Genomic DNA, 22,718 nt, shown 5'->3' with positions numbered 1-22,718 from the left:
AGCCACCGTGCCTGGTGATGTTTTTCTTTAATAGCAAAATGTATCAGGAAAAGCTTGGAAAATGCACAGTACAAAATACTGAAAATACAGCTGAGAACCTTTATGAGAATTTCAGTCATCAAACCGTGAATCTCAGTTGCCCTATCTCTCCACGTCTCTTGCGTGCGTGTAGGTAGATAAATGGTGTCTAGGCTTGTGGGTGTGCATGCATAGATGGTCCTTCTGGGGTACTCTTAAGCGGATTTGGCTCCTCAGGTGCTCCTAGCTCCTAACCTCACCCTTCTGCATGTGTCCTGTTTCTGAGGATGGCCCTGAAGATGAGGGAGTCTTATTTTTGAGTGAGCAGCAGTTTCAGGACCACAGAAACCAGGACTCCCTATAATGAAGAAGTTTGTTTCTTCCGGGGCTAGAGCATTGTGGAGGTGATTTTTCAAGTCTTAACACCATGCTATTATGACATCATTGAAACTGAGACAGGGTGAAGACTTTTAAATGGAAATATTTATTTTCTTAAAAGTATAGCTTAAGTTTCCCTCTCCAAGTTTGAGAAGGAATATTGGGAGGAAACGGGACAAAATAACACAGGCATTTGGACATTCACTGCAAATCCTAGGGCATCGCTGCAAAGCATCCTGGGTCCAGTTCCAGTTTAGGAAACCTCACAGCCTTTTTTCCAGTCGGACAGGTCTCTGCCCTCACAGTGTTTCTTCCAGCCTTGCCTGAGGATGAGAGGGAAGCAGGAACAGCAAAAAGAAGCATGACAATCCAAATCGTGTTAGTTTCAAAGTCTACAGAAATTAACCAAAATCACCAGCAGAACCCTGGGTTGGGTTTCATTTGCTTCTGAGATTCAAGGGTGCTGTCATTTTGCCTTGTTCAGACTTTTCTCTCCTGGTTTTCTCCTAGCCATTGTTAGCTTCCGCAGCAAGCAATCGACTTTTGTAAGGATGGGTCATTTCATTACATACCCACATCTCTGAAAATTCGGGTTCTCTGAGTGGGTGGCTGGCTGGCAATGTTCACTAGGACACAGCAGCAGGCAATGCAAGGACCCAGGCTCAATCCTGGGGACACTTTCTGCTGAGTTACCATGACACAGACCTACTCACTTTCCTCTTGCTGCTGCTCATTCTCTTTCCCTGCAAAATGTTGCTGTAACCTTCAAAATCTTATCCAAATCTAGAGCAAACTCAAGCTTTTTTTTTTTCCCTCTGTTGAATTGACTCAACTGACCCTTTCCAAGTCACTTTAGAAAATACCTTTCTCCATTGTTTGGAATATGTTCATATGAAAAGCAATTGCAAATTATCTTAACCCAATCCCATCTCTCCTCTCCCCTTCTATGTACTACCATGTTCACTGCCCATCTGCACACCAATGGGGGAGAATTTATACAAGGTCTCATTCCATTGGTTGGACCACTCTGCAGAGGTGAGTTTGTCAATTCCACTATAACTGTGATAAATACACACACTAGGTTTTGCCCATGACAGCCTAAGTCTCCCAAGGAAACACTCTTACCAATAGTTCATTCCCCGTGTCTCTTTAACAATTTTCCTGGCACAGATAATCGCATCTGTGAGGTCATCAGTGATCAAGGCTGTAAAAGAGAGAAGACATCAGGGTTAGGCGAGACTTTTGTTGTTGGAGAGGGACCTCAACTCAACTTTACTTCACTTTTCTCAGTCTTTTTGGATCAAGAGGGTTAGAAGAACTATGATTTTGCCTGCAAAGCCACAATCTCATTTTTGTTAAACTTCTTCAAAAAGAACTTTTTTTGTTGTTTTAAGACCATTTTCATCTTGCGCTACCTGAAGTTTCAGAGGAAGAGCCCGATCCTGAAGGGTTTTTAGAAATGTGTTTAGACAAGATGCCATGCAAGAATGTTTTTTATGTCCTAAAGAAATACGTGCAAGTCAAATGTGGTGGCTCAGACCTGCAATCCCAACACTTTGGGAGGCCAAGGTAGGAGGATCACTTGAGGCCAGGAGTTTAAGTCCAGCCTGGGTAACATAGCAAGATCCCATCTCTACAAAAAGTAAAAATTAGCCAGGTGTGATGGTGCACACCTCTAGTCCCAACTACTTGGGAGTCTGAAGTGTGAGGCTCACTTGAGCCCAGGAGGTTGAAGCTGCAGTGAGTCGTGTTCACACCACTGCACTCCAGCCTGGGCAACAGAGTGAGACTCTGTCTTAAGAAAAAAAAAAAAAAAAAAAAACGGCACATAAGACAGGATAGCACAGTGTTTTCTCTCTTTGGGTTAGTTTGACATATAAGATCTCTTTAAAGGTAAATATTAAACTTTTGTATATTATCATTTCAATTTGTGCCTTAAAAATTTTTTATCCAGGGATTTTTTGTTTTTTGTTTTTTGTGTTTTTTGAGACAGAGTCTTATTCTGTCACCCAGGCTGGAGTGTAGTGGCACAGTCTCGGCTCACTGCAGCCTCCGCCTCCTGGCTTCAAGCAATTCTCCTGCCATAGACTCCCCAGTAGCTGGAATTACAGGTGTGTGCCACCATGCTGGGCTAATTTTTGTATTTTTACTGGAGATGGGGTTTCACCATGTTGGCCAGGCTAGTCTCGAACTCTGACATCAAGTGATCCACCCACCTCAGCCTCCCAAAGTGCTGGGATTACAGGCATGAGCCACCGCACCCTGCCTAGGGTGTTTTTCATATGCAGAAAGTTTTAAGTCAAACACATCTATCTCTATCTTTATTGCTTTTCTTTTTTTTTGAAACAGGATCTCACTCTGTCACTCAGGCTGGAGTGCAGTGGCACGATTATAGCTCACTGCAGTCTCAACCTCCTGAGCTTAAGTGATCCTCCCACCTCAGCATCTCAAGTAGCTGGGACTACAGGCATGTGCCACCATGCCCAGCCATTTTTATTATTTGTATTTTTTATAGAGAGAAAGTTTCACTATGTTGGCCAGGCTGGTCTTGAACTCTGGGGCTCAAGTGATCCTCCTGCCTTGGCTCCCAAAGTGCTGGGATTACAGCCAGCACTGTGCCCGGCCATTTATTACATTTTCTATTGCTTCAGACATAACACATCTTTTGATTGAAATGTATTATTTGATATCTGCATTCTTTCCTGCTTGCCTGAAAAGTGGCCTCAGAATCCTTCTCAACACAAACATGACAGAAAAACGCAAATAAATTTTAAAAGTCCATCATTTCTGTTGCAATTTGGGTCTCCAGCAACAGATACTGCGATGGGCTTGGGGTGCTAGATATTCCTCAGGGATCCACACCTATGCAAGGAATGGGATGCTGGGGAAGCAGGATGGACAGACGGAGATGTCCATTTGTGATGCAGACCCAGCAATTCCTCGGGCAACCCAGCCATGAGCTCCCGAGTGAGCACTGCCCATCGGAGTGGCCAAAGACGGGCCCACATGCCAGGTCCGCATGCCTCTGCCTCACACGTCACTGGATGTGGGCCACCCTGGAAGGAACAACCTGCACCTGAGGCCGATCCTGAAGCAGATGGCAGGTACTGTCTGCTCATCACACAACTGCAGCAGGGACGGCATGTCTTCCCTCTGGAAGGCTCATCTCCATGACCACCACAACCACCAACCAATGACAAAAATACTCAAACCACTTGATCTCATTTCTGCTTGTCAAGTATGCAAAGGTTTTTTTGTTGTTGTTTTTTTTTTTTTTTTTTTTTTTTTTTGGAGAATTGGTTAATGCTTGATATTGACAAGGGCACAGAGAGGCAAGTTCTCTGGATACTTGCTGGTGGGAGTATAATGGATTCAATGTCTCAGGAAACCAACATAGCAGCATGTGTTTAGAGCCTTAAAGAGGTTTTTATCCTTTTACCTAATAATTTCTCTCTCTAGATCTATCCTAAGGAAACAGTCATAATGCTAGATAAATATTTCTTTACAAAGTGGTTTACTATAGCTTTATTTACAAGAGTTAAAATAAAAAAATCTAATTGCCTCATAATCAGTGATATTCAAATTAACCATAACACCTTCATTTAATAAAATAAAGAGCCATTTAAATCATGTTTTCCCAGGATGTTTTGTAACATGGGGGAAATACTCCCAATGCAATGTTAAGTTCCCAATATCGTAAATATATCCATTGAGAGCTGTATTGGTTAATGCCATTATGGCAGGCATTACTTACATGTGACAATTTACATTCAAATTATATTTGTTGGCAGATGAATGGATAAAAATATGTTTATATAGAGAGTGGAACATTATTCAGTCATGGAAAAGAAGGAAATGCTGACATTTGAAGCAGTATGAATGAACTGAAGGACATCGTGCTCAGTGAAGGAAGGAAGACCCAGAAAGACAAATACCACATGATTTCACTCATACACAAAATCTATGAAAGTTGAACTCATAAAAGCAGAGAGTAGAGCAGTGGCTGGTGAGGAAAATGGGGAGATGCTGATGGAAGGGTCCAAACTTTCAGTTATAAGGTGAGGATGGTTTGGGGATCTAATGTACAATATGGTGACCATAGTTAATTATACGGTACTGCTTACTTGAAATTTGCTGAGAGTAGCTAGGCACGGTGGCTCCTGTCTATAACCCTAGCACTTTGGGAGGCCGAGGAGGGTGGTTCACTTGAGGTCAGGAGTTTGAGACCAACCTGGCCAGCATGGTGAAGCCCGTCTCTACTAAAAATACAAAAATTAGCCAGGTGTGGTGGCACACGCCTGTATTCTCAGCTACTCAGGAGGCAGAGGCAGGAGAATTCCTTGAATCTGGGAGGCAAAAGTTGAGATTGCATCACTGCACTCCAGGTTGGGTGACAAAGCCAGAGTGTTTCTCTCTCTCTCTCACACACACACACACACACATACACACACACGCGCGGTAACTATGTGAGGTGATGGATTTGTTAAACTTGATTATAATAATCATTTCACAATATATACAAAAATCAAATTATCATGTTATTTACTTTATATACATACTATTTTGATTTGTCAATTATACTTCACTAAAGCTGGGAAAATTAAAAAACTATGAATTTTAATTAATTAACATCAAACATAATTAAAACTTTAGTTCCTTATTTGTTCTAGCTACATTTCAGATACTTTATAGCCACCCATGGCTAGTGGTTCTCATGTTTGACAGCACAGATGGAAGACATTTTCGTCATCATGGAAAGTTCTATTAGACAGCACTGGTTTAGGAAAAAAAGATAGTCATTAGTTCACTAATACTTTAAAAAGGATTGGCTCTTAACTGTGAGATCACCTATGCTCTTAAGTCTTAGCTGCGTATTTTCTAAAATTTGTTTACAGTAGAAATGCACTATTTTTGATACCAAAAAAAGAAATTTAAACAAATGTTAGCATAAAATGTTGCATTTCAATAGAGCATTGTAATACCAGATTATTTTGTTAACTCTGTTGAAAGTGGAACTTTCCCTCGAGCATGCTATTTCCCCGAGTTGCTAATTTTGTGGCTTTCTCAGTTCGGCTTAACTAGAATATAAAGGTAGTGACAGATTTCTTTTAAGCAAATTTATTCTGAATGTGACTTAATTTTTATTTAAAACAAAATTCTATTAACCGGGAGAAAAACTAACAAAATATATGATCTGTAAGAGATAGAGATAGCAATTGAAACAACATATGCAAATTCGCTAGCATTTGGTTTACAGTTCTACAGTGAAAACGAAAGCTATATCAGCTTATAAAAGTCTCTTGCCTATTTTCTCAAGATAAAAATATTTCGGATAATAGTAGCTATTACTACTAGTTTACGCTTTATAGAAATCTTACTGTATGTCAGGCACATGTTAAATCTCTTCACGCAAAATCTCCATCAGTCTTCTGAAGAACCATTTCTGTGGGTACCATTTGATCCCCATAAACCGAGGTCACACACCCAGTTAATGAGCCTGTATTCTGATAGAGGGCTTAAATTCTGTTTTCCTCTGATCTCTTCTTCCAACAGAGGCCACTTAAGCAAAGATTCTTGCTCATAAAACACTACATGTTAATAAAGGTGATAATTAAAATATACTTTATTAATTTTTCATGTAATTATCTATGAGGTTATCCAAATTTAAGCATTTGGTACCTGATACATGTTCAGATTACTTAGAGACACTTTATTTCGGGTGCGTAAGCGCTTGGTAAACGCTGAGACCCTGTGGTTTGTATTTGGAAGTGGTCTAGCATATTTTCTGGGAGATGTGGGTTTGGGGTTGTCTCTAGAGGTTGGAGGGACACAGATTATATAATACATAGTGAGGAGGAAGCAGATCACATTGTATTATTCTGGGATTGGAGGTCATCCCAGGCATGTACAGAAAGAGCACATTTTGTGCTGGGGGCAGGGCAGTTTGTGGCAATGCCCCGTAAGGATTTCTGGGAGGGTCGGACCATGCAGGACCAGGAAGTGGACACCGAGTACAGTTGTTTGTACCCTTCTGTTTTGTTAGAGCATTTTGTTGCACAACTGGGATGTTTTGAAAGTTGGACCTGACTGAATTTGCTTAGGATAATACGTTAGGGAAAGTACGGGCTGGGAAATCAAGAGCTCCCTCCCGGCCCTCAGCCCTGAGCACTGAGGTGTCGTTACAAGAAATAGCCACAGAAGGGCAGCAGAGGGGCAGAAATGAGTTAAGATGGCCCTTTTTAAATGAGGACTCGTGCCAATAATTGTTTCTGCTCAATTTACTTTAAATAGACAATTCTGTCCAGTCAAACATGAATAAAGAAAGGGTTGTGTTGAACAGCAAAGAATCGTTTATTCTTTCACATCCAACAGAAAACAGCAACAATCGACACAAAATGAGCTTCAGTCCTATTTTCAGTTTTGTTAGTTCTACTTCAAACTATCTCTGTCTCTCCTCAGCATCCTCCTGCCTCCCAAGTGAAATCTAGCAGCCACCATGCCCTCGATGTTCATCTCTTTCCCCTGTGAGGTGACGAAGGCCAATTCAGAGACCAGGGCGATGAGAAATAAGATTAATATAAGTGCACTAGACTAGATAGAAAGTCAGTAATCTTTTTTTTCCTCAAATGCTCTTATTTTAATGACATCTGTGCTGTTGGGGAAAATACTGTCATCACATCAGGCATTTTGTATACTGTGTGTATGTATATGTGTAAGTATATGAATGTGTGTGCTTATGTATGCTTTGTATATACGAATATGGCATCAATTTTCTGTCCAAATAGTTTGGGGAAAGCAGGCAGGAATTTTAGGAATACAATGTGGAATCAGAGTGAGGAGATTGTCTAGCTTCAGAAAATGGGCATGGGCTGGGCGCAGCAGTTCACGCCTGTAATCCCAACACTTTGGGAGGTCAAGACGGGAGGACTGCTTGAGCCCAGGAGTTCGAGACCAGCTTGGGCAACATGGCGAGACCTTGTCTCTATTAAAAGAAAAAAAGGAAGAAGAAAATGAGCATGAAGTGTATCTATACTGTATATGCATATAATGTCACGTACTTTGTAAACATACCCTAATGCTCACTTTTTTTCAGGTTCCCATAACAAATGTCCCTACTTCTGTAATATGTGGGACAGAATGACATTGTTCTAATAAAAGCCTCTCTGGCCTGAGGCTAAGGGAGGCCTGCCATGGAGGGCGGTTAGTATATAAAACCAACATCTTGCTTTCTATTTTAAGGCTATCCCCGAAAATCCCATGCTCTTCACGATAAGAAAACAGATATGAGTGTCCTTTTACCTCTGACCATGAACCGTCCAACACTTTAATTTCTTAGAATCTAAGATTGTCTTACAGATAGACCCTTGCCCCAGACTTCCTTAACTGGAATGAAACTGAACAATATTAAATTAGTAATCTGCATTTAAAGTCAAACATGACCATGGTGGAGTCACAGATTTCTCTTCCCACCGTAAACAACTAGAAAACTAGACAAAATAGATGAAAAATTGTTTTCAGACATTGGACAACTGGCAATGCAGGATCATGGTCTTTGAGAGAGAGAAAAACACAGTGAACCCTGTGATTGCCATGACTTTCTGCCCAGAGGAGCTCTGCAGAACAGGGAGGTAGAACCAGGCAGGGGATGGCCATCTCAGAGGAGACAGACCTCAGACACCAAGGCAGCTCAGATTTTGTGAAGAATACCTAGGAGACAGGAGCTACCCAGAAGAAGAGCAGCAGAAATCTGCAAAAAGATTCCATCCAGTTGTTGACTGAAGGCCAAACTGGGTATGCGTAGGTAAAATTCCACAGGGCTAGGCAGAGAACTATCCCCGGGAGCGGGACAATTACAGACCTCACTCGGGACTGGAAGACATTTGATTTCTGACTAGCCGAGGGAATAGACCTTACTGAATCCTCAGCACATTCAAAAGAGACACTGGATGCGTAGTCATGCCTTGGTAGTGGGACTAAACTAGCCCTACCGTAAAGACTACTCCAGAACTTTACTAACAAAGTTTAAGAACAAGTCTTAAAAGGGTTAAGCCAATCAGAGTAAACTTAACTGGTTGCAAAAGAAATTCAACACTCCTTAAAAGAAGGCAGTATAATCTAGACACTCAACAATGTTGCATATGAGGCGGGATAGGTAGGCAAGGAAGCAACCATGTCCTTGGGAACGGCAACTGTGGTGATTGTCCAGTCAACATGGTAAGCCTCAGCATTCGCACTGTAGGCCAGCTCATTCAAACAAAGCTGTCTCCAGAAGGGAATTTCCCCTGTAGGGAACATGCACATTTTGACTTTACCTGTCCTCAGACTGACCCTTTGCTCATTATAATAATAAAAAACACACTCCTGAGTGGAGATTTAAGATGCTAATGACACATGCAACATATGAACAACCATGTACAGCTGCTATGCAAATGCAGCAATAGGATTGCCCAGAACATGCTTACTAGCAACACCTCTTTCCACCCGTTTATGAATAATCATGGAAGACTCCCATAAAGGGAGCATCCCTCGCACCGGCCTTTGCTGTCTCATCCTTATGAGCAGCCTGCCCTGAAGTCTGTCTCATGATGTGCTGTCCATTCTGCACCTAACTTTCTTTCTTTTTTTTATTTTTTATTATACTTTAAGTTCTAGGGTACATGTGCACAACCTAACTTTCAAAATATTCTTTTTCTTTTTCAGTAAATTAGTCTATGTTACATCTCGTGTGTCTCTTGTTGAAATCATTTTAAACTAAGAAGACAAGACTTGAGGACTCACAACAGCCATCAACACATACACTGTGTATGTATTCAGTAAAAAATAAATCCTTGTGCAGAGGCAGGGAAATGTGACACATACTAGGAGAAAGATCAGTCAAGGGCAAGACCCAGAAATGACAGTTGATTCCATAGCAGATAAGAAATTTAAATCACTTCTTATAAACATGCTTACTTATATCAAAGACTTCAAGAAAAACATGAATAAAATGACATGAAAGACACGAAAGTTTGCCTAACACCAAATAAAAAACACAGTATCTGAAAAGAAACATCCAATCAAGAAGCTTAATAGATTAGCATTAAAAAAAAAAGTAACAGTGAACTTAAAGACATAACAATGGAAACTACTGAAAATAAAACACAGGGAGGGAAAAAGGCTAAAAACATGAAGAGCCATGGTGACAAATGGGACAGCATCAGCGATCTAACATATGTGCCATTAGAATCCTTGAAGGAGAAGAGTATTAGAAGAAAGAATGACTGAAATGTTTTCAAATGTAATGAAAATTATAAACTCAGGGATACAAAATGTTAATGAATACCAAGTAAGATAAACACAAATATCACACATAATCAAATTGCTGAAAATGAGTGATAGAGAGAAAATCTTAAAAATTCCTAAAGAAAAAAGATGTATTACATACACAGGACAAAGATAATAAAATCATTAGTTTCTCATCATACACAAGGCAAGCCGGAAGGCAATGGAATATCTTTAACAATTTGAAACTGAGTGTGATGACTCACAGCTGTAATCCCAGTGCTTTGGGAGGCTGAGGATGAGCCCAGGAGTCTGAGACCAGTCTGGGCAACATGGCAAGACCCCATGTATTAGTCCATTTTCATGCTGCTGATAAAGACATACCTGACACTGGCCAATTTACAAAAGAAAGAGGTTTAATGGACTTACAGTTCCACATGACTGGGGAGGCCTCACAATTGTGGCAGTAGGCAAGGAGGAGCAAGTCACGTCTTACATGAATGGCAGCAGGCAAAAAGAGAGCTTGTGCAGGGAAACCCCTGTTTTTAAAACCATCAGATCTTGTGAGACTCATTCACTATCAAGAGAACAGTGCAGGAAAGACCCGCCCCCATAATTCAATCACCTCCCACCGGGTTCCTCCCACAACACATGGGAATTATGGGAATTACAATTCAAGATGAGATTTGGGTGGGGACACAGTCAAACTATATCACCCATCTCTACAAAAAATAAAATAAAAATCAGCCAGGCATAGTGGCATGTTCCTGTGGTCCCAGCTACTCAGGAGGCTAAGGTGGGAGGATTGCTTGAGCCCAGAAAGTCAAGGCTGCAGTGAACTGTGATCATGCTACTGCACTCCAGCCTGGGCGACAGAGCAAGACCCTGTCTCAAAACAGCAACAACCTGAGAGGAGAACAACTGTCACCCCAGAATTTTATATGTAAAGTAAATGTTCCTCAAAACCAAAATAAAATGGAGATATTTTCAGACAAACAAAAGCAGAGAGAATGTTTGCTAGTAGACCTCTAGTCTAAAAAACCAAACCCAAAACCAAAAAGAAGTTAAAGAAAGTTCTTTCAGCTGAAAGAAAGTGATATCAATTAACTACTTCCCCAAATAAATCCACCAAAGGAATGAAGAGTGTTGGAAATAGTAAATATATAATAAATATTATAGAATCTTTTTCATCATTTAAAAATTTATTTAAAAGACAGTTGTTTAAAGCAAAGATAGTGTAAATGGATTGTGAGGTATATAAATGTAGAAGAAAAATGCATGACAGCATGGCACAAAGGATGGAATGAATACTGCTAAGAAACTTGTGTGTTCTATATGAAGTGGTGTGTTATTTGAGGATAGAATGTAATAAGATAATGATGCCTATTGGAAACCCTAGAGTAACTACTAAAAACAAAATAGAGATATAGCTAACAAACCAATGGAGGAAATGAAAGAGAATAACAAAAAATGGTTTTTAAAAAATCAAAAGAAGGCAGAAAAAATGGAACCAAGAATAGATGCCATAAACAGAAAACAGAATAGCAAGATGGGATTTAAAACTAACCATATCAATAATCACATTAAATGTAAATGTAAATGATCTAATCAAGGTTCCACAAAGTATGTCCCACAGGCCAACCTCCTGTTTCTGTAAATAAAGCCTTAATGGAACACAGCCAGTCCCATTCATTTACGTACTTTCTATGGCCGTATTCACACTCTGTCGTGGTTGAGTAGTTGCAATCAAAACCATACGGCCTGAAAAGCCTAAAATATTTACCATTTGGCCCTTTAGGCAAATATTTGCTGACCTATGGTTTAATCACTCCTACTGAAAAGCAGTAATTACCAGAATGGATATAAAATCAACACATAACTATATGCTATCTATAAGAAATTCACTTTAAATATAAAGACACAGACGGGTTAAAAGTAAAAGGATGGAAAGAAAGATATTATGCAAAGATTTCCCCAAAGAAAGTGAGAGTGGGCTATATTGCTATCAGATAAAGTAGATTTCTGGATGAGAAATAGTATCAGAATTAAGGAGAAACATGGACTCCAGTGACAAAATGATCAATTCGCCATGAAGACATAACAGTCCTCAATGAATATGTGCCTAATAACAAAGCTTCAAAAATGGACAAGACTGAAAGGAGAAATAGACAAAACTAAAATGATAATTGCAAATTTCAATATGTATCTATCACTATATGATAGTTCTAGTAAGACCTATCTAATAAGTTCTAAGTAAGAAAATCAGAAAAGAAGTCAGTCATTTATAGAACATCTACCCACCAAATATAAAATAAACATTTTTTTTCAAATGCACATTCACCATAAGACACATTTGCAGTGCTGTAAAACAAGGTTAAAGACATATTAGAGGTTTGAAACCATATAGACCAGGGATCCCCAACCCCCAAACCACAGATGGATACCAGTCCATTGTCTGTTAGGAACCGACTTGCACAGCAGGAGGTGAGCGGCAAGCAAGTGAGCTAAGCTTCATCTGTATTTACCACCACTTACCATTGGTTGCATTACCACCTGAGCTTCACCTCCTGTTGGATTAGTGGTCGCATTAGATTCTCATAGGTGTGCGAACCCTATTGTGAACTGAGCATGTGAGGGATCTAGGTTTCACAGTCCTTATGAGAACCTAATGCCTGATGATCTGCCACTGTCTTTCATCATCCCCAGATGGGACTGTCCAGTTGCAGGAAAATAAGCTTAGGGCTCCCAATGATTGTACATTATGGTGAGTTGTATAATTATTTCTTATATATTACAATGTAATGATAATAGAAATAAAGTGGACTTTAAATGTAATGTGCTTGAATCATCCTGAAACCATCCTCTTCCCTCTGGTTCATGGAAAATTTGTCTTCTGCAAACTGGTCCCTGGTGCCAAAAATGTTGGGTATAGACCCATATTCTGATATGGCTGATATAGACCATATTCTCTGACCATAATGAGGATTGAGGTGTAACTTGAAATCTATAATAAAAACTCATCCTGGGATCATCCTTCACAATCAGGCTGGGCATTCCTCTTGCCTTTCTCCCTTATTGAGTCCCTTGTTTCCTGAACCATGTCTTCCTCTTTATCGTTTTAGTTTATCCTTTTGGTGCAGCATGTTTTCCTATAGTTTTATGAGAGATGGTGCATGGGAGATGAGCTGAATATGTCATCTTTGCCCTGACGGATCCACTCTCTACCCTTCTCTATCCTGCTCTGTGCACTGAGAGGCTGATGCACACAGTTGCCGTCAATCGTCTCCCATGTCCTCTGACTTCTGAAGGGGTTTAAATAAGAGTAGGCATCAGCAGGGAAGGGACAGAGGAAGGACACTGAGGTTGGGATATACATATAATATCTTCCAGCTTTCTTTCTGTGAGGTCACTCAGCACAAGTCACATCCCTTGAAAGAAGGTCTCAGATCCTAGAAGGTTGTCCTCTCCCTGCAGACCCTTTGTACCTCGGTGATGGTCATAGTTCTCTTTCCAATCCTCATTGGAGAAGGGAGTGATAATAGCCTGTGATTCTAATCCCTTACTTCACTATTGCTGTGTTTTTTCTATGATTTGATCAGATTTTTGTAAGTAAGTCTTTATTAATGTTTTCCTCCAATTACTCAGTTTGTGTTTGTTCTGTCTTCCGCCAGGATTCTTTATGATACAGGAGGTAGAAAATTTAACAACTTGGTTCTCTGAAAATGTACTCATTATATGCTGAAAATGTATTGATAATTTGGTAGCACAGAATTTTATATTGGAAATGGTTTTCCCTCAGAATTTTGAAGACTTTTTCCATTTTCTTCTATCTTCCAGTGTTGTGGTTGAGAAGTCTGATGTCACTCTGATGCTTGACTTTTTTTGTATGGAACTTTTTTTCAAATGGAAGCCTGTTGCAAATTTTGTTTTTCTATAGCATTCTGAAATTGCATGAGGATATTCCTGAGTATGAGTGTACAATAATCAATTGTACAGTAGTTTCTCTTTATCCAAGGGGGATACATTCCAAAACTCCAAGCAGATTTCTGAAATGATGAATGGTACCAAATTCTATATATACTGTGTTTTTTAAGCCAGATAACTGAGACAGCTACTAAGTAACTAATGGGCACGTAGTATGTACAGTGTGCATATGCTGGACAAAGAAATAATTTATATCCAGGATGAGACAAAGCAGAATGGTGCAAGATTTTATCACACTATTCAGAATGGTATGCAATTTAAAAATTATGAATTATTTTTGGAATTTTCCATTTAATACTTTTGAGTCACAGTTGACCATGAGTAACTGAAACTATGGAAAGCAAAACTATAGACAAGGGGTGACTGCTCTACTGGTCATGTGATGAACCTTACAAATTGAAATCACTTGCTCTTTAGTTCTGAAAATGTTTTTTAAAGGTTGTGTCCTATCTATTGTTTCTCTTCTCTCCTGGTAAAACATATTTTTTATATCCATTTATTTTATCATTCTTATTTATCCTATTTCCCACTAACCTCTTTTTTCCATTCTGCTTTTAGAGGGATTTCTTCAATGTTATCTTCTTACTACTTTATTGAGTTTTCCATTTCTGTTATCATATTGATTTCCAAAGGCTCTTTATTTGGTTCTCTGAATGTTTCCTTTTTCATTTCTTTTCTTTTTTTTCAAAAAAGGCATCTTGCTTTGTTTTGTCCAAGCATCCTCTCTTATCTATCTGAAGATATTAATAATAATTTTCTGAATTTGAAGTTTTATTTCCTTGCATAAACTCTGCTTTCAAAAAGTTTTATGTGTTTGGTTTTTGCCTCATTTTTTTTCATATCACTGCCACTTCTCTGAAGTCTGGTGATCCTTGGCTCTCTGCAACTATTTAAGAGAGGGGCACTAAAAGCTGGCAAAGCCCTTTGCTCAGAGGTAGGGATTTTCAACTGTGGATCTCACTGTAGGGAGGTTTGACCAGTTTTGTTCACTGGAGAGTCCCACTCAGAATCATTAGTTATTTCCTTTCAATTTGGCCAGATCCCTAGAAGAAAATCTTCTCATCTAGAGAGTGTGGCCTGGCTGCCATCACTGTGGGGTCTGAGTGGAGAAGGTGGTTGAAACTATAGAAACTATAACTTAATCTCCCATGTCTGTGGTCTGGAGCTCTCACCCTCAAAGGTTGTTGAGGTCTCTCAGTTGAGAGGTTTTCTACTTTACTCATCTAGAGGAAAACGTCCCAGTATTCTGGCAGGGTGAGTGAGGGGCAGTCAGCAGGTGAATGCCTCAGGAAGGGACTGGATGTTCTAACTACTCCTGAAGGAAACTTTAAATGTATCTTCCTGTTTGTAATCTGTCTTCATTCTAACTTCCAGAAGTAGCTAATGCTACTGATTTCAGAGCTGTTTGTTGTTGTTGTTGTTGGTTCTATGTTTGCTTCTCAGCTTTCTCACTGCTGGTTTAGGATTCAGATTTCTTTAATCACTAAGTTAGTCACCACTTGCCTCCTGCTTTCCAGCTTCTAAGTGTTTTAGTGTTGTTTCCTCTTCCATTTATCTTGTATATGTGGATTTGTCTTTTTATCTTATTGATTCTCAAATCACTTTAGTATTAATTTAGTAGGACACCAAGAGGGAAGAGGGGGGTATTGGGTTTCTGTTGCTGCCCTAAGAATTACCACAAACTTAGTGACTTAAACACTGCAAAATTTCCCTACAGTTCCGATGGCTGGAAGAGTGCCAGGGGATTCACAGGGCTGAAGTCACGGTGCTGACAAGTCTGTTTTCCTTTCTGGAGACTATGTGGGAAGATCCATTTCCTTGCTCACTTGAGTTTTGGCAGAGTTCAGTTCCTTGTGGGTGTCAGACTGAGATCCCTGTTGCTTGCAGATTGTCACCTGAGGGCCATTCCCAGCTTCTAGGGACCACTCACACCCCTTGACTCATGGCCCTTTACTCCATCTTCACAGCCAGCAATGATGGGTTGAGTCCCTCTCACATTTTGAATCTCTCCTCCTTCTTCTGCCATTGGAGCTCTCTCTGACTACAGCTGGGCAAGATTCTCTGCTTTTAAAGACTCATGAGATTAGATTGGCTCCACCCACATTGTCCAGGATAATCTCCCCTGCCTGAGCTCAGATCCTTCTCACATCTGCAAAGTTCCTTTTGCCTTGTCAGGTAACAGAGTGAGAGATTTCAGAGATTAGAGAGTGGACATTTGGAAATTGGAGGCTCAGCCCACCATGGGAGGTAAATGCACACATTCAATCCTCATATTTAACTGAAAGACTCCATTGGTGAGCTCTTAGGGAATGCTAATAAGATTGACTGGGACAGGGAAGGGTTCAAAAGTCATGCCTATGGGAAAGTGAATATACTGAATGTTTTAGCTCAGAAGATAAGAAACCAGAGATGAGAGTTACTTACAAATCATTTGCATACAGTTAATAAGTTTTTTTGTGTAACATAAAGCAAACTTGTTTTGAATAAACCCAGCAGGAAAAACTAGGATTGATATAGAAGGCTAGAAGAAGATAGATTTTGGCCTAACAAAGGAATGTTCTAAATTAAGGGCTGACCAACAATTGGGAGATCTATCTCAGGAGGTAGTGATCATTCCTTATCAATGTTAGGGTAGGGACACTATACTAGGTAAGTTCACATATTATTCAGTCGTTCAAACATTCAAACTCATATACTGATTATCTTGTACAATAGTTCCCCGTTGTCTGCAGTTTCAGTTTCCAAGTTTTCATTTACACTCAGCAGTGGTTGGTTATTTTTATTAATATTACATATTTTGAGAGTGAGAGAGAAGGTGCTTACCTACTTTTATTACAGTGTATTGTTATAAATATCCCATTATTATTGATTGTTGATAACATCTTACTGTGCCTAATTTATAACTTACACTTTGTCATTGGTAACTATGTACAGGAAAAATCATCGTGTATACAGGGTTAGGTATTATCTGCAGTTTCAGGCATCGACTGAGGGTCTTGGGAGGTATCCCCCTTCAATAAGTGGGGGACTCCTGGATGTGGCAAAGAGAAGTTAAAACAGTTTATTTTCTGCTCTGAAAGAATTTGCAATAGAATATTTTATGACTCTCTCACTTCACTCTTGTTCCTCATTCTCTCCTTTTATTCAATAAACATTTATTGAGCTCTTGCAATGGCCAGGCACCATTCTAGGCATTGAGGATACATCAGCAAATGAAACAGAACTCTCTGCCCTCAAGGAACTTACACTCTAGAGGGAGCACAGAGAAGATGCCTTTGACTGAGCTCTGCCCTCTGCCTGTTCAGCATCTCTTGCATCAGTCTTCTCCATGTCACCAACCATAACCATCGTTCAGTCTTTTTGTGGCACTTAGCTCAATAACTGCAGTGACACTTAAATGGTGTCTGCTTTAATCCATCCCACACCCTGCTTGCAGACTGACGTTGCTGAAGCAATGCTTAGTTAACTGACCTCTCTTGGTTTCCTGTTTCAGGCAGAAATCATTGAAAGCCTCTTAGCTTGGGTTTTCCCCACTCGGGTGGTCGTTAGCCTCTCCACCTGCCTTTCCTGGGATTCTTCTTCATGTCACTTTGTTACAGAAAAAACAAGCACTCTCCCTATTCTCTGTTCATGCCCCACACCTTCCCACAGGCACCTCTTTGCTTTTGCTGTTCCCCTGACCTGGGATAACTTTTCTCTATCTCTACCCAAATCTTCCCTATCTTCTGAGTCTCAGGTCAAGTATCACTGTGTTTACAGAATTTTCTATGATTTTCTTTTTTTCTTTTACTTTTTTTTTTGAGAATGAGTCTTGCTCTGTCACCCAGGCTGGAGTGCAATCGCGCAATCTCGGCTCACTGTAACCTCCACCTCTCGAGTTCAAGCAATTCTCCTGTTTCAGCGTCCCGAGTAGCTGGGATTACAGGCGCCTACCACCATGCCCGGCTAATTTCTGTATTATTTAGTAGAGATGGGGTTTCACCATGTTGGTCAGGCTGGTCTTGAACTCCTAATCTCAGGTGATCCACCTGCCTCGGCCTCCCAAAGTGCCGGGATTACAGGGATGAGCCACCGTGCCCAGCTCCATGGTTTTCTTAATACCATCGCTTCCCTCTGAAGCCCATAGCACTCAGTGCACTCCTCCTTACATGATTTAACTTCATGTAAGCATATATTCTCTTTTCTTGTCATGTCACATGAAAGTTCGGTAAAGCAGAATTCATGCCTGATGTATTTTGTTATCCTCAATGCTGTGCTCATATGTATTTCTGGAATGACTAAAGTAAAAGACGTGAAAGTAAATTCTAGTTTAATTTCTAATGTCTAAGACATGTGACTAGCTAAATATAGTGGCCCACACCTATAACTCTAGCACTCTGAGAGGCCGAGGCAGGAGAATCTCCTTAGGCCAAGAGTTCAAGACCAGCCCAGGTGGGACCCCATAACAAGACTCCGTAGCCAGACTCTGTCTATACAAAAAAAATTACAAAATAGCTGGGTGTGTGCCTGTATTTCTAGCTACCCAGGGGACGGAGGATTGCTTGGGGTCTGGAGGTCAAGACTGCAATGAGCTATGATCACATCACTGCATTCCAGCCTAGGCAACACAGTGAGACATTGTCAAAAAAAAAAAAAAAAAAAAAAGGAAAAGGAAAAAGAGAAGGAAGAAACGTGAAGTGCATTCATCTTATTCTGCACAAAGGAGTACAAATGGCATCCTCTGAGCGAATTGCTTATGGAAAGCAGCCGGCAGGCAGCTTCCTTTTTCTTACTGAAGACATCAAATATCTCTAATATGAAAGGGCAGTAAGGTCATCTGTCCATCCCCCTGCTATAGTGGAAGGCTTCATGAAACTGTCCTACAAGGAATAAGTCATCTTTGGACAAGTCAGCCGCAGGATCCTGAGTGTCACCTTGGAAACTGTGGCATAAATTACCAATCTGGAACGGACCTATTTTGCAAGTCTGAACTCCAAATTTTAGTTAAAGCAAAACGTGGTTGGTGATCCCACTGTCGGCTTTCTCGCCTGGTCCCCAGGATGGCATCGCTGAAAGTCAGAGCCTCACCTGAGCAGGCGACGTGGCAGTGGTTGTTCTCCTGCAGCTTTCCATGTCTGCACCACGTGAAGCTGTTGATCTGGAAGATGCCGTAGTCGATGCTGCCGTCATCCAGGACCCTCTGGGCCGTGGTGTTGTAGCCGCTCTCATAATACGCCATGCAGATCCCTGGAGGGGCAAAGCCAGAAATGTCAGCAAAGGAAGTGTATTGTTTGCTGTAAGCCTGGTCTGAGGGTGAGTTTCCTTATCCCTGTTACCTGACTGCTTCCTCCCAATACTCCTTGGGGCGGAGTGGGACAGGTATGCATCCAGGGGGCACACCAGGGGCACACTGGGGGCTAGGATGGCGCACCTGAAGCTGCACACCCAGTCAGGGGCTGAGCCTAATCTAGAACAAAAGTCAGGTCCCCCCACTCCCCACAATGCCAGCAGAGGTGGCGTTATTTTCCCCTTCCCTGGCTGGTGTTGTAAGGGCAGGACTCCAGGAATAAGGAAATGAGGGGCCAGGGAGGAAGGAGAGGAGACCCAGGGAGCCACAGTTAGGCCGGCAGCCGCCCCCGGTGCGGTGAGGGCAGAGCATGGTTAGCTGGGAAGACACAGCAGGGAGTGTGGCCAGGACTTTAACATCTCAGGGCAGAGGTCAAGGACAGAAAGAGAGGAGGAAAGAAAGAATCTCACAGTTTCCAAGGCTGAAGCCCCAGTAGTTGTCCAGGCCAGCCCTCGAGAATATTTTTGCCAGTTTGCAGCGCGTGTAGATTTTGGACTCAGCGCCTGTGACCAGGCAGCCAATGAGGGTCAGAATACCCGCAGCCTTCATCCTCAGAGCCTGCTGGAGACAGAACCTGCCAAAGAGCAGGAGACCGAGTCAGACGATCTTGATTCAGGAACTTTGAAATCCAGCCGTGGTGACTGTGCACAGCCCTGCCTAGATGCTGCCTGTCACTTTGGTCATTCAGAGCCACCATCAGGCAAAACCGGCCACTCTACAGTCCAGGGAAGGAATGTGACTGAAGGCTGTTTCCGTAGTGCTTTTCCATACAGTAACTTTCAAGTCAATGCTGTGTTCCCAGGGTTAAGCAAACAAAAAAATTAACCCTCCAGGTGAAAACCACAGGGGGCATTTTCAGGATTTCTATTTGAATTCTATGAATAAAGAATAGAATACAAGGGTGAAACATTCCCTAGACTGCTGACCCTTGAACAACATAGGTTTGAACTGCGTGGGTCCATTTATACCTGAATTTTCTTCTGCCTCTGCCACCCCTGAGACAGCAAGACCAACCCCTCCTCCTCCTCCTCCACCTCAGCCTGCTCAGTGTGAAGACAACCAGGATGAGGGCCTGTATGATGATCCACTTCCACTTAACAAATAGTGAATATAATATAATAGTAAATATTTACTGTTAACAAAATAGTTAATATTTACAAAGAGTAAATATATCTTCTCTTCCTTATGATTTTCTTAACAACATTTCATTTCTCTAGCTTACTTTATTGTAAGAATCCAGTATAGAAGACATAGAACATACAAAATATGTGTTTATTGGCTGTTTATGTTATCGATAAGGCTTCCAGTCAGCAGTAGGCTATGGAGCCGTTAAGTTTCTGGGGAGTAAAAAGTTACATGCAGATTTTCAACTGAGGAGGCGTTGGCGTCCCTGACCCCTACATTTGTTCAAGGGTCAACTGGATGTGTAGAAACAGACACCCCATTTCACCCGGAGATGATGCCTGTGTGGAAAACTTTAAGATTTGTTGTTCAGGGTTTATCGAAGGGTGAAGATTAAGCACCTACTCTTTCATTTTCTTTCTTGGTTCAGTTCCAAATGTGGGAGTGTTGCTTCCAAAGTATCAGTGCTTTTTTTTTTTTTTTTTTTTTTTTTTGAGATGGAGTCTCTTGCTCTGTCACCCAGGCTGGAGTGCAGTGGTGCCATCTTGGCTCACTGCAAACTCTCCCTCCCAGGTTCAAGTGATTCTCCTGCCTCAGCCTCCTGAGTAGCTGGGATTACAGGTGTATGCCACCTCACCTGGCTAATTTTTTATTTTTAATACAGATGAGGTTTCACATTGTTGATCAGGCTGGTCTCGAACTCCTGACCTCGTGATCTGCCCACCTCGGGCTCCCAAAGTGCTGGGATAACGTGTGAGCCACCATGCTTAGCCCAAAGTACCAGTGTTTTATCTTAGATGGCAAATGCACTGCTTTGCTAGGCTTCACCACCAGTGCTCTGGGGGGCCTCCTAAAAGTCTGGCACCTGACTGGGGAGCAAGAGGGATGGAGGACGATGGCTCATGAAAGGAGGAAAGCACCTGGGGAAGCAGAGGGGCAATAAAGAGACCCCCGCGGAATCATCTGAAATGGGAGTAGGATCAAGGGCGCTGTCTCCTGCTGCCTACTGATTTTCCACAATCTCCTCCCCTCTTGAAATAATGTCTTCCCCAAATACAGCAGCCTTGCTGGAATGGGGTGAAGTGAAATTTCTGACACCTGCTCGGGATCCTGAACTTGATGTTCATACATATGTTCATCCTGTGTCATTTTCTGCACTTGCCTGGAAACTTCTCCAGTCATTAGTTTCTCTCCCTGGGGCTGGATTGAAAGGCTAGGCCCAAAACAGGGCTAAGTAGTCATCAGCAAGGCCACCTCACCAAGTAACAAGCGGGGCTTTAAGGTGACTAAGCAATAAGGTAAGGAACTGCATTGCATGAGGAGTATGTACATTACAAATGTGAATAGCAAGGGTGGGCAAACCAGGCCCACTTTTGTATGTAAACTTTGATTGAAACATAGCTACACCCATTTGGTAATATATCATTAGTGGCTAATTTCCAACTACAGTGGCAGAGTTGAGTAATTGTGTTAGAGGCTGCATAGACCACAAAACTTAACATATTATTATCTGGCCCTTTTCAGAGAAAGCATGCCAGTCTGTGGTGTACAGCATTGTGTTAAGCTGTGAGGGACAGATAAACGAAGTTTAAGATGCAGAGCTAAGGTCAGGCACGGTGGGTGATACCTGTAATCCAAGCACTTTGGGAGGCTGAGGCAGGCAGATTGCTTGAAACCAGGAGTTTGAGACCTGCCTGGCCAACAAAGGTAGACCCTGTCTCTACAAAATATACAAAAATTAGCCAGGCATGGTGGTGTGCGCCTGTGGTCCTAGCTACTTGGGAGGCTGAGGTGGAAGGATCACTTGAGGCTGGGAGGTTGAGGCTATAATGAGCCATGATTGTGACACTGCACTCCAGCCTGGGCAGCAGAATGAGAGACCCTGTCTAAAAAAAAAAAGAAAGAAAAAGATGCAGAGCATGCAAATAAAGTTGGTTTCCATCCCCTGCCTTAGAATTTTGCTGATCTCAACAAGTCAAAAGAAAACCCGCAGCATTTATAACCCCAAGCGTCATGTTCCACATCCTTTAAGAACCTGCCATTGCTGGTTCTCAGGGACAGGTGGCTTCATAAGAGTAATTCAGGTCTTACTGAAAAGGCAGATTCCCGGTGCCTGCCCCAGAGGCCGATTTCTCAGGTGAGTCTGCGGAAGAAACACTGCTCCACTTACTCAGTCGGTGACTGGCAGCTCGGGTGAGCGTCCTGTATCCCCTGAAGCCATGTCTGATTCTCACTAGGCGCAAGTAATCCTTTCCTAGCTCAATAACTATTCTTTAGAATGTCAGAGAAAGAAAAATTCTTAATCCTTTGTTTCTCACCACCTAGAGATGCGAGAATTCTACTTCTTGGGGCTAAAAGCTATATCATCCTGCATGCTTGTGTTCTGAGGCAGGTGATAACTGTCTTCTGGGGCTTAATACCTCTTGTTTTTTCTCTTTTCCCCTCAACAAACTTCCTCACTACACAACTTGGCCAGGGCCTCCCATCCAAGTGACAGTTCTTCTTTAAGGCAACAGTCTACAAACTTTATCACAAATTCCATTAATAAAGGAAGTTAAGCTTGTATCCTCTTTAGATGGACATTACATTATAAATCATACTTCTGTACCTCTGTACTAATATGCTATAT

At 41.5% G+C, this 22,718-nt stretch overlaps 1 protein-coding gene across 1 annotated transcript; it reads right to left on the bottom strand.

Annotated features, from left to right (window-relative positions):
- Positions 1–429: 429 nt before the first annotated feature.
- Positions 430–22,345, bottom strand: LOC103238064 (lysozyme-like protein 1). Its single transcript, XM_008002670.3, has 5 exons — positions 22,181–22,345; positions 19,378–19,541; positions 18,709–18,867; positions 1,522–1,600; positions 430–719 (listed from the first exon to the last, which is right to left on the bottom strand). Exons 2-5 carry the CDS (start codon positions 19,514–19,516, stop codon positions 650–652), a joined length of 447 nt encoding a protein of 148 aa, XP_008000861.1. The 5' UTR covers positions 19,517–19,541; positions 22,181–22,345; the 3' UTR covers positions 430–649.
- Between the last annotated feature and the right edge of the window lie 373 nt (positions 22,346–22,718).

The sequence above is a fragment of the Chlorocebus sabaeus genome, chromosome 9 (genome assembly GCF_047675955.1).
Source record: "Chlorocebus sabaeus isolate Y175 chromosome 9, mChlSab1.0.hap1, whole genome shotgun sequence".
NCBI lineage: Eukaryota > Metazoa > Chordata > Mammalia > Primates > Cercopithecidae > Chlorocebus > Chlorocebus sabaeus.
The sequence above is the reverse complement of the archived record's forward strand: the minus strand, read 5'-3'. Positions and strand labels throughout refer to the sequence as shown.

Coding starts and splice junctions, on each gene's coding strand:
- LOC103238064 (XM_008002670.3), bottom strand. CDS start 19,516: ATGAAGGCTGCGGGTATTCTGACCCTCATTGGCTGCCTGGTCACAGGC. Junction 18,868..19,377: donor GGGCTTCAGCCTTGGAAACT/GTGAGATTCTTT, acceptor TTGCCCCTCCAG/GGATCTGCATGGCGTATTAT. Junction 1,601..18,708: donor CTGCCACGTCGCCTGCTCAG/GTGAGGCTCTGA, acceptor TCTCTTTTACAG/CCTTGATCACTGATGACCTC.